At 58.8% G+C, this 10,432-nt stretch overlaps 3 protein-coding genes across 3 annotated transcripts; all 3 read left to right on the top strand.

Annotated features, from left to right (window-relative positions):
• The first annotated feature begins 79 nt into the window (after window positions 1–79).
• Window positions 80–2,051, top strand: LOC100545080 (lipocalin-like). Its single transcript, XM_003211161.4, has 7 exons — window positions 80–233; window positions 720–859; window positions 987–1,063; window positions 1,167–1,280; window positions 1,425–1,526; window positions 1,670–1,695; window positions 1,908–2,051. Exons 1-6 carry the CDS (start codon window positions 135–137, stop codon window positions 1,693–1,695), a joined length of 558 nt encoding a protein of 185 aa, XP_003211209.1. The 5' UTR covers window positions 80–134; the 3' UTR covers window positions 1,908–2,051.
• Window positions 2,052–2,830: 779 nt separating this feature from the next.
• LOC104913648 (lipocalin-15-like) lies at window positions 2,831–5,292 on the top strand. Its single transcript, XM_010720678.2, has 6 exons — window positions 2,831–2,995; window positions 3,761–3,900; window positions 4,038–4,108; window positions 4,310–4,423; window positions 4,838–4,939; window positions 5,052–5,292. Exons 1-6 carry the CDS (start codon window positions 2,900–2,902, stop codon window positions 5,075–5,077), a joined length of 549 nt encoding a protein of 182 aa, XP_010718980.1. The 5' UTR covers window positions 2,831–2,899; the 3' UTR covers window positions 5,078–5,292.
• A 916-nt stretch (window positions 5,293–6,208) lies between these two features.
• Window positions 6,209–9,229, top strand: LOC100544929 (extracellular fatty acid-binding protein). Its single transcript, XM_003211160.4, has 7 exons — window positions 6,209–6,340; window positions 6,578–6,717; window positions 7,085–7,155; window positions 7,688–7,798; window positions 8,137–8,238; window positions 8,477–8,502; window positions 9,074–9,229. The coding sequence occupies exons 1-6, from the start codon at window positions 6,254–6,256 to the stop codon at window positions 8,500–8,502; spliced, it is 537 nt and encodes a 178-aa protein (XP_003211208.1). The 5' UTR covers window positions 6,209–6,253; the 3' UTR covers window positions 9,074–9,229.
• Window positions 9,230–10,432: the final 1,203 nt, after the last annotated feature.

The raw sequence follows: 10,432 nt of genomic DNA, 5'->3' as shown, positions 1-10,432 counted from the left end.
GGGAGACAGGGCTGGCCCGCCCACCTCACCAGCCCCCTGGGGCTGCTGCACTGCCTGTCCATAAATAGGGGCTCAGTGCTGCGTCCAGCACTGCCTGTAGCTCCCGCTCGGCTCAGCTCTGCTTGGCTGGGGACATGCAAGCCACGCTGCTCAGCATCCTGGGGCTGGCCCTGCTTGGGGCTCTGCATGCGCAGAACAGCATTCCTGTGCAAGCTGACTTCCAGCAGGACAAGGTGCATGGGGCCGGGGTGTGTGGGATGCCCATCTTCCCAGGAATGTTTAGCAAGGGGGGTACTGGTGGGCTGGGGGCCCTACTGCCATGGGAACAAGGAGAAGGGGCACCCGTTGCATCCTCAGCCCAGCATTGGAGTCCCACCAAGCTGGGGCACGGGCTGTGCTGCTGGGTCCTACAAGGAGCCCCTGGGAGAGTCTGGGTGGCACAGCTGCCCCAAAGAGGTGATGGGGAAGGGGGCACGTCCATGCTGGCCCCAGCCTGGGCTTGTATGTGGTATTGGCTGCTGTTTGTCCCAGAGTCCTGGCCCATTCTGTGCTGTGAATGGACGCAAATGGCACTTCTGCTCTGCGTGGCCCTGTCCTCCCAGCAGGGCTGGGGGGGATGGGGAGAGCAGCAATATGCTGTTAGCCACGGCTCTGCCGGCCGTGAGGGCTGCAGCATGGTACAGCCCTCCTGCCCAGCGCTGAGCAGAGTTTGTGTACAGCTCGCAGGGAGATGGTACAGCATCGGCCTGGCCTCCAACTCCAACTGGTTCAAGGACAAGAAGCACCTGATGAAGATGTGTACCACAGACATCACTGTCACTGCAGATGGCAACATGGAGGTCACCTCCACCTACCCCAAGTATGGGTGGTGGGGAGCTGGGGGGGCACAGTGCAGTGCTGGGGGCTGCTGGGTGGGCGCTGGGGTGCTGAGCTCCATTCCCCTCTCTCCCCCGTGGTCCTGCTGACGGCCCTGTGCTGCTCCCCAGGGGTGATCAGTGCGAGAAGAGGAACAGCCTCTATATCCGGACGGAGCAGCCCGGGCGGTTCAGCTACACCAGCCCACGTGAGCCTCTGGGCCCTTGTCTCAACCCTGCAGCGATGTGGCCCTTAGGGGTGGGGGGCTGGGCTCAGCGCTGGGCTGAGTGGTGCCCTCTCCATTCCCACAGGCTGGGGCAGCAACCATGACATCCGTGTGGTGGAGACCAACTATGACGAGTATGCTCTGGTGGCCACCCAGATCTCCAAGAGCACCGGCTCCTCCAACATGGTGCTGCTCTACAGTACGTCCCCACCCCACTGCTGAGACCCCTGGGCTTTCCTCAGAGGGGATCTGTCCTGCAGGAGGGGGTGATGGGACAACACCTCCGGGCCGGGTCCCCCTCCCCTGGCTCCCGGGGGCTGCCCTCACCCTGCTCTCATTGCAGGCCGCACCAAGGAGCTTGCACCCCAGCGCTTGGAGAGGTTCATGCAGTTCTCCCAGGAGCAGGGCCTGAAGGACGAGGAGATCCTCATCCTGCCCCAGACAGGTAAGGGTGGGCAGCTCACAGTGGCTCCTGGCCGCGCTCAGCCTATAAGGATGGAGGGAGGAGGCGGAGGTCCTTGGAGGGTTGTCCCGGGGCAGTAGTGCCCCTAACCACAGTGAAGATGATCTCTGCTTTTCTTTCTGCAGACAAGTGCATGGCAGATGCTGCCTAGGTGAGTCCTGCCCTCGATGGATCCCAGCATTGTCTCCACCCTGCAGAGCCCTGGTGCCATCAGCCCAGGGAGCTGCTCAGCTCTCAGTGGGGCATTACTTGTCTCCCTTTGGGGTGGCCCTGCATGGGGGGTGTGGGGCTGGCAGAGGTACTGTCACTCCACGCCAACCCCCACCAGCTCAGCAGCACTCATTTCTCTTCTCTCCCATGCAGGCTGCTGCTGGATGGAGCTCCAAGAGTGCCATGAGCCGACAACCACTCCATCCTGACCCCAGTGCCATAATCTACCTTCACTTCCTGGCTTTGCACCCCGCATATCTGCCCCTGTCCTTATTAAAGCCCATATAAACCACTGTTCCCCTGCTCGTGTCTGTTGGGTTGTTGTGGAGTGGGTGCGCAATGGGCGTTCCTGGGGTCCTGCTTAGTTGAGGTTGGAAGGCATTGCAGTGCAGGCAAGGTGATGGGTTTGTACCCTGTATGCACACACACGGTGCTGCCTGGCCATGAATTCTGGATGAAACCCTCATCTGGGTTTCATCTGTCCCCTCTGGACAAAGGGGTCCCAGGGCTGAGAAGGGCTGAGACCAGCTATGGAGATCAGATTCCATCTGCCACATTGGCCACACTAGCCTCCCTGCCTCAGTTTCCCCTCTGGAGAGTAGGCTGGCTGTGTGGGCATGTGGTAATGAGCGATCACAGAGGGGATCTCCAAAACCACAGCAAGAGGATGGACACAAACCAGATGGATGTCATGCTCAGTCCCAGCTGCCCCAGTGCTCCCCCGTGCCGTGATCCCTGGAGTGGGGATCCCCGTGCCCTGCCCTGGAATGGGGTCTGCACCCACCGGCAGCAGGCTGCAGATTGACTCCAGACTTAAGCCCTATCCTGATACAGCCGGATCCTCTACACCAACGGCCCCCTCCCTGGACTCACTTTGGCACAGATGGTGGCAGCCCCCAACATGCTCTGTGCTGGGTCTGACACAATGCCACATTCATTTGGGACAGAGCAATTAGACTGGGAGGGGCCAAAGTTGTCACCTAACACGGGGACAACTTATCACTGCTCTTGTGTAACCTGTTGCATAAAGTGGGGCGGTGGGGGGTGCTGCCAGCAGTGGGGGCTATAAAGGTAGGTGCAGGAAAAGGCAGCACCATGCAGCCTCTCCTGCAGCATCCAGACAGCATCCAGACCCCAAAGCGAGGATGACAGCGGTGCTGCCTAGCCTGGTGCTGACCCTGCTCTGCCTGCTGCGGGCAGAGGCTGAGGTCCCTGTGCAGCTGGACTTCGACACCAAGAAGGTAATGGCATAGGGTGCCAGCCTGCCTGGGCTGGGGCAGGGTGGCAGAGCTGCATCCCCAGGCACTCCCTGATCTCAGCTCTGAGTCTTCTCCAGAGCCTCTGCTGTGAGGTGTGGGTACCTATGCATAACCAGACCAGTGCTGGACCACTGTGCTGGCCTGCTGTGGGAATACAACACCCTGGGGCTATGGTAGCCTAGGGAATGTGGAGCTGCCGCAGGGAATGTGGGCTGAATGCCATGCTCACCTCTGTGGCACAAGGCAGGAGTGCTCTGCACTCCCTGCACTGCAGGGAGGTGGCAGGTCCCTATGCTAGGTTTGGCTGGTCCCTACAGCAGGAGGCAGGTCCCTGCAGAGAACAGCAGGTCCCCATGGCACGTGACAGGTCCCTGTGCAGAAAGGCAGGTCCCCATTGGAGATGGCAGGTTCCTGCAGTTGGGTGACAGTGTGACAGGTGCCTGCCATGGGGTGGCAGGTCCCCCAGGGCAGGTGGCAGGTCCCTCCAGTACACGACAAGTCCCTGCGAGGGGGTGGAAAGTCCCTATAGCAGCTGACAAGTCCCTTACCACAAGCTGATGGGGCCCCATGGTGGGTACAGGTCCCCCAGGTGGGTGGCAGGACCCAGTGGTGGGTGGCAGGTCACTATGTTGGGGTGGCAGGTCTTTCACCACAGGCTGACAGGACCCCACAGTGGATATAGGTCCCCCTGGCAGATGGTAGCTCTCCAGATCTCCCCCAAACCCTGGCAGTGATGGCTTGCTGCAGTTTGCAGGGATGTGGCACATCATGGCTGCTATTTCCAACTGCCCTGTGTTCCTGAGCATGAAGGACAAGATGACATCATCTGTCACCACCATCAGCTTCACGCCGGAGGGACACATGGCCATGGAGACGGTCCTCCCGCTGTGAGTCCCATTGCAGTGGTACCTCCTGGGCCGGGCACTGCCCAAGCTGTGGGCTGCATGGCCCCTCATGTCCTGCTGCCTGGCGTGCCACCCTCTGGCTCCAAGCCTCATTTGCTGTTTCATTTTTCCCCTTCCAGGCCAGAAGAATGCAAAAAGATTATGATGCTGTTCCAGCACGGTGGGCAGGCAGGGCACTACATCGGCACAGGTATGTGTGGGCAGGGGCCCTGAAATGCAGCGTGGTCAGCGTCTGTCCTGCTGTGCCCAGGGGCAGCAGGAAGTGGGTCGGCTCCTATGCCTCCACCGCTGACTGCACACAGCTGGTGGCTCTGTGCAGCATTTCCATTCCCAGACCCCGATGGGCACATTGCAGCCACGGCCTGACTGGGTGCTCTCTGGGGTCATTTAGAAAAGGGAGAGAAGAGAGATCTGCGCGTGATGGACACAGACTACGAGCACTACGCCATCGTGTACACCCAGCAGAAAGACGGCCAGGAGCCCAGCACCATGCTGCAGCTCTACAGTGGGTGCCCATCCCATGGGGGGTGGCAGGGCTGGGACCCCCATTGCCACCCAGGGCCACTGCGTCAGCACCCAGCACGCCAGCATCCTCCTGTGCCCAAAGAGTCCTTTTTGGAGTGAACAAAACATGACGTTGGCAATATCCCCAGTTACCAATAACCCCACTTTGCGCCATTTTGAACTAAATCCCCATCTGCAGCATGCCACTCAAGCTGCAGACCCCCAGGGCTGCTGGGGCTGTATGGGGGGTGCACAGCCCCCAGGGTGTGGCCACAGAGGTGCCTGGTGGCCATCCTGCACCTCATCCCCTTACTTTTTTGCCCATCCCAGAGGTCCCACTGTGGGACTACCCCCAGGTGCGGTGCTGGCTGTAGGACCTCTCACTCACAGCCCCCGCTTTGGTCTCCACCTGCAGCAAGGAATCAGGACATGAGCCCAGAGCTCCTGCAGAAGTTCAAGAAGCTCTTCCACTCCATGGGCCTGACTGAGGACATGCTGGTCGTGCTGCCGCATTCAGGTGAATGCCAGAAGGGAGGTGGCATTCATGTCCCCTCTGTGTGGGGATGCTCCACTAGGACTCAGCACTCACAGTGTGGGGCCATGCTCATCCCTCTTCTCACATTGAACAGATCGGTGCGCCAAGACTCGCAAGTGAGCACAGGCTGAGCAAGGATGCACAGCCCCTCCAAGTGCCTGCTGACCCCCCCGTCCATCTGTCCATCCATCCTGCCTCCCTGCAGCTGAAGGGCTGACACAGGGCTGTGTGTCCTCGGGACCTGGCTCAGTGCCCACTCCATGCTGCCCCTTCCCACCCCTCCCACCCCTGCTGCTCCATGCTGGGAGCACACCTCTCTGCTTGAAAGAAACAGATGCAGAAGCTGCCCGTGAGCTCAGTGCTTTTGTTGTCAGTGCTGGGGGTGCTGACCGCAGCCCTACACCAAATCCATCCCTCCAGAACCACAGGGCAGCCTGAGGGCTCCTTTGCTGCGCGGTTTGCAGAGCCCACCCAGCGTGGGGAGCCCAGCTGGGCAGAGTGGGAAGCGGGCAGCCCCTAGGACACCCAGCTCCCTGCACAGGTGGACAAAGGGCTGCCCCATGTCTAATCAGGGCCCCCACATCCACCTGCCACCCACCACCCCATTTGCCTGCTGGCAAAGAGCCGTGGGGGCAGTAGGGCCATGCCCCCATCCCCCCTGCATTCCCCAGCAAGTGGTGGCTGAGAAATGGGGATCCGTCAGCACACACCTGGGTATGTTTGTGAGGATGCAACACAAGCCCTTGGAACCCTGGAGCCCCTAAGAGCCAGGGCAGAGGGGCAGCATACCCTGGCCAAGAAGGCACACGTGTCAGCAGCACGCTGGCACCCTGCGCTGCCATCCAGGCGTGGGGTTGACGATGGGAGCGGCCTCGGGGCAGGTGCCAGTCATTGCTGTGCCGGGGCTGCCCATGAACGCTGTGCCGGGAATGACCTCCCTGCTTCTCCCGGCAGTTCTCAGCCGGGAAACAAGAAGTACCTCTGTTCTTTCACAAGAGACTTCAAGAAAACAAGAAAATCTTCATTTTCAGCTGTGGTGCAATAGCAGTCCTGCAACCCCACTACTCAGACCCCTCCTCAGGGCTTGCAACACTTTCCTCTTTCCGTAAGCCTCTGTTTACCCTGGGATGGTTTCAGCTCCCACAGCAGCACCTCGCCCCACGCCAACAATAGCAGCGCTCTCCGTGCGGCACAGCACGCAGGGCGGGGGCGCGGGGGGGGGTTGAGCACAGCCCTATAAAGCCAACAGCACCGGGATCGCTCCCCATCCCGCGGTGACGCCGGAGGCTGCACGAGATGAGGACGCTGGCACTGAGCCTGGGGCTGGCCCTGCTGTGCTTGCTGCACGCGGGGGCTGCAGCCACAGTGCCGGACAGGAGCGAGGTGACCTGCGGAATGCCGGGGAAGGGACTGTGGGCTCTGCTCACTAGGGTGGGGATGGGAGGACCTTTCGGTTGCTGGGGATAGCTGGGGACGCCACAGCTAATGCTGGAAGCACTGCACACCCAGCCCCAGCACAGTGATGCAACAGGGGTTCAGGTGTCCGTATGGGATACAGGTGCCCAGAAAGGGACGCATCCTGCCAGGTCCTCCAGGCTCACAGCCCGTTCCCACTGACAGATTGCAGGGAAATGGTATGTTGTTGCTCTGGCCTCCAACACCGAGTTCTTCCTGCGTGAGAAGGGCAACATGAAGATGGCAATGGTCAGAATCTCTTTCCCAGGAGAGGATGAGCTGGAGGTCTCCTATGCTGTCCCCAAGTAAGTGCCAGGTGCTTCCCTCCCTTGGATTTGGTCAGTGGGTGCCCCTCCAGGTGCCCCTACCCAGTACGCCCACAAACCTGGAGGGAGGCTGAGTTGGGGCACCAGCTGTCAGCAGCTGAAGGTCTCCTCTGCTGCCCAATATAAGTGCCAGGTTCTGTTCTCCCTGTCCTGCTCTGGCAGTTGCACGAGTGGCAGCTCTCCCCAGGACACACCATCCTTTATCAGCACCTCCTGTGTTGGAGGTGTGACCCTGACTCCAAAGCTTGTGTCCTGGGGAGGGGAACCTCACCTAGCAGGGACAAAACCAGGTGGCTCTGAGCACAACTTGAAGATGTGTGACAGGGCATTCTTCCTTGCCTTGCAGCCCAAAGGGGTGCAGAAAATGGGAGACAACCTTCAAGAAGACCAGTGACGACGGTGAAGTCTACTACTCAGGTGAGTGGGGACAAAGTTATGGGCAGAGTCGGAGGCACACCAATTGTCCCTGGGACACCTCCCACCACTGGTCCCAACCACCCACTCAACACCACCCCATGCTGGGGCCCTGCCCCACCAGCAGTGGCTCCTTCTGGGAAGCTGCTTGCAGGAGGACAGCCTCATACCACATGAGCCTAACTGTGGGTGAAGCAGTCATTTTGCAACAGGGACAAAACAGCAGTGCTTTCCCCTATCCCTCCCCAAGTGCTAGTCCCAAATTGGCCAGGATGCTCTGCTGCCCACAATGGCCACCCCTAGACCGTCCTACACTCAAGGTCCCAGTCGCTCTGCTGATCTGTGCCATGATCTGTGGGCTCTCCAGGCTTTTGGAGGAGTCTTACCAAGAGGAAAAGCCAGGAGGAGGGATGCAGCAGAAATATGGGCTGGGTGGATCAGTGAATGGGCATTCACACTCTGATAGTCCTTTTGCAGCATGGGAGCTCTCAGGGGCATGTAGCAGATTTTCACTTTGCTCCATGTCCTTTTTCAGAGGAAGCCAAGAAAACGGTGGAAGTGCTGGACACTGACTACAAGAGCTATGCAGTAATCCTTGCAACTAGGGTGAAGAATGGGAGGACTTTGCACATGATGAGGCTCTACAGTGCGTAGCCAATCTGGGGCTGTGGTCATGAGGGGGCAAGGGGAGGATGGGACATGGAGACACCTTGTGCTGCAACTGCCCATGTGCCAGTTCTGGTTTAGGAGGTGGATCAAGGCAGGGGGAAGTGGAAGGAGCAGCATTTTGGGGCTGGGTCTTGGGTTTCTGCACTGTGCCAAGTATCCATGGCCTCGGTAAGTCATTTGGTGAAACAGAGCTAAAAGCTGCAAGGAGTGGTCAGAAAGGGTGGGATTGGGATCCTAGAGACACTGGGCTGCCCAGGGACCCTGGTGCCAGGGCATTACCTGTCCCACCCAGCCAGCAGCTAACTCTTCCTTCAGGCAGAAGCCGTGAGGTGAGCCCCGCAGCAGCGGCGATCTTCAGGAAGCTTGCTAGGGAGAGGAACTACACGGACGAGATGATCACCATGCTGCCCAGCCAGGGTGAGTGTGGCCAAGTGCTGTGTTCAGAGCCACCTGGCTGGCTCCGTCCTCACGGGGAGCCTGAGTGGGCTGGCAGGGACTGGTTGGTGCTATGGACAGCCAGGAGGTGATGAGGGGCTTGGCACACTGTGACTTCTGTCTTGCTCATGTTCCTGGATTGTCTGCCTCCTGCTGTGAGTGCTAAATGGGACTGGCAAGACCAAGGCCCTGCTCTCAGCCTTTCTCTTTATTTTCACAGACGAATGCAGCGTTGATGAAGTGTAGGTAAGTTGCTGCAGTGCAATGCAGTATTTGCAATGTATCCTCACCTGAAAATTTTCCCCTTGGCACCCGAACACGGGGCCACCATGAGTTCCTCAAATTACTCTGGGGGCTGAGTTATTTGAAGATGTGCCGGAGCATACATCCAGGTAGGATGCATTCTTTTGGGTATTCCCTGCAGTGGAGAGCACAGGGATGCAATGGAGGTACAGCTGCCTGATGGTGGGTAGTGACACCTGAACCAAAACCTGCTCAGTGGAGAAATGGCTGCTGAGTTCAGCCAGTAGCAAGGGCCAGGACACTGGATCTTGCCAAAGGGGCTGCAATGAAATGTACCAGTAAAGCTGGCAAATCGGGATTGGTGTCTCACCATGCAAAACATGCTGGCTGTCAGCCCACTGGGCAGCCCTAGCATTCATTTCCCCCCCACAGCAGTGCCCATTTAGTTGTAGGGGTAGACTAGAAACTCATCCCTGGAGATGGCTGAAGCCCAGATAGCAGAGGAAGGTCCTGCCCGCTCTGCTGGCCTCCCACCTCAAAAACTCAGCACACCTCTCCTGGCTGCTTTCCACAGGATGGCGGATGGATGCTGCTTCCCAAAAGAACAAGACTAATGTGCCAAAGCTCCAGGCTGCTGCTCTGCCACCCCTATCATGGCTCTGAGGCATTTCCCGCTTCACCAGCACACGGTCCCTCCTTTTTGCCCAAATAAACAGAAACTTTCCCGAGAGCCTGGTGTAACTGTCTGGGGAGAATCTGGGGTGTCTGGGCAGGTGCTGCCGCCTGCTGTCCTCCCGGGGTTTGCGGACGGAAGGAGAACAACCGGGGGTGGTCCTGCAGTGAGCCCACCCCAGCGGATCTGCCTCCCTGCTGCTCTCTGCTGGCAAGGACATTGGCGGGGTCTGTCCCAGCACTGAGCTCATCGGGATTTTCCCAGCTGCTCCTTTCCCATCACAGGGACTGGGAAAATATGGTTGAGAAATTTCCCATCCCGGTCTTGGCACTGAGCAGAAGTGGGAGCTGGACACGTCCCGACAGTGGCTGAGCAGGGGAACCCACTGGGACTTCCAGAGCCAGCATCACTTCCACCTTCTTTGGGAAGAAGTCCGGTGCTTCCAGCAGGAATTTGCCCTCCTGCTCAATCTGGACAGCTCAGGAACAGCTCAGAACCCGCAGTGCTTCTGAGAATGCTGAGCCCACGCGTGGCTTTACCTCGAGGCTTGTTTTCAGTACACTTGTCGATGTGGATCACAACATTCTGCTGCCAGTAACACCCTCTTCTAAGAGCTCTCTATGACAGGGAGCCCCAGTGTCTCCACACTGTGCTCCAGCCAAATACTTCCTTCCTGCCGTGTGTGGGCATCACCCAGCCAGGCGGCAGTGAAATCATTCCTCTCTGCCACTTGCATTTTCCCCCCTCCTTTTGCCCATCTGCTTTCTCTCCATGCCCAACTGGCTGCCCAGAGCAACTCTGCACAGCAGTTTCTGCTTCGCCATCATTTCTGACCCATTTCTGCATGCAACACCCCTTCCTGGAGAGTGGGGAACTGTCCTTACTGCAGGCCTCACGACCTACGCTGAGCATATCACTGTAGCTGATGTTCAGCCAAAACCAAGGGAGCTTTCACCACAATGCATTCCCCAGCCCAATGCTTCTTGGTAGCCAAGAACCATCCTAGGAGTTCAGTGCTGTGGGTGCTGTGGGTCTGGGTGCCGGGGTGTGGGTGCCAGGGCACAGCTCCTGCTCTGCCTGGCTGTTGTGCCATGCTGCACTACTTGTCCCCTTGCAGACTGTGCCTTCAGATATTAGTAGATAGAGGGCAAAGAGGACCAAATGGGACAAGAAGAAAGGAGGTGATATCTGCAATTCTTGAACCTCCCAGCAAGCCTGTCCAGATGTCGTAGTATAGTCAGCGATTTCCAAGGGACTTTC

The sequence above is a fragment of the Meleagris gallopavo genome, chromosome 19 (genome assembly GCF_000146605.3).
Source record: "Meleagris gallopavo isolate NT-WF06-2002-E0010 breed Aviagen turkey brand Nicholas breeding stock chromosome 19, Turkey_5.1, whole genome shotgun sequence".
NCBI lineage: Eukaryota > Metazoa > Chordata > Aves > Galliformes > Phasianidae > Meleagris > Meleagris gallopavo.
This window is presented reverse-complemented; position numbering and strand designations above follow the sequence as displayed.

Bases quoted from the DNA above. Each gene is read 5' to 3' on its own strand.
- LOC100545080 (XM_003211161.4), top strand. From the start codon at position 135: ATGCAAGCCACGCTGCTCAGCATCCTGGGGCTGGCCCTGCTTGGGGCT. The intron at 234-719 runs GTGCATGGGGCC...GTTTGTGTACAG, and splicing joins CTGACTTCCAGCAGGACAAG to CTCGCAGGGAGATGGTACAG. The intron at 1,281-1,424 runs GTACGTCCCCAC...CTCTCATTGCAG, and splicing joins CAACATGGTGCTGCTCTACA to GCCGCACCAAGGAGCTTGCA.
- LOC104913648 (XM_010720678.2), top strand. From the start codon at position 2,900: ATGACAGCGGTGCTGCCTAGCCTGGTGCTGACCCTGCTCTGCCTGCTG. The intron at 2,996-3,760 runs GTAATGGCATAG...GGCTTGCTGCAG, and splicing joins TGGACTTCGACACCAAGAAG to TTTGCAGGGATGTGGCACAT. The intron at 4,109-4,309 runs GTATGTGTGGGC...GGGGTCATTTAG, and splicing joins AGGGCACTACATCGGCACAG to AAAAGGGAGAGAAGAGAGAT.
- LOC100544929 (XM_003211160.4), top strand. From the start codon at position 6,254: ATGAGGACGCTGGCACTGAGCCTGGGGCTGGCCCTGCTGTGCTTGCTG. The intron at 6,341-6,577 runs GTGACCTGCGGA...TCCCACTGACAG, and splicing joins CAGTGCCGGACAGGAGCGAG to ATTGCAGGGAAATGGTATGT. The intron at 8,239-8,476 runs GTGAGTGTGGCC...TTATTTTCACAG, and splicing joins CACCATGCTGCCCAGCCAGG to ACGAATGCAGCGTTGATGAA.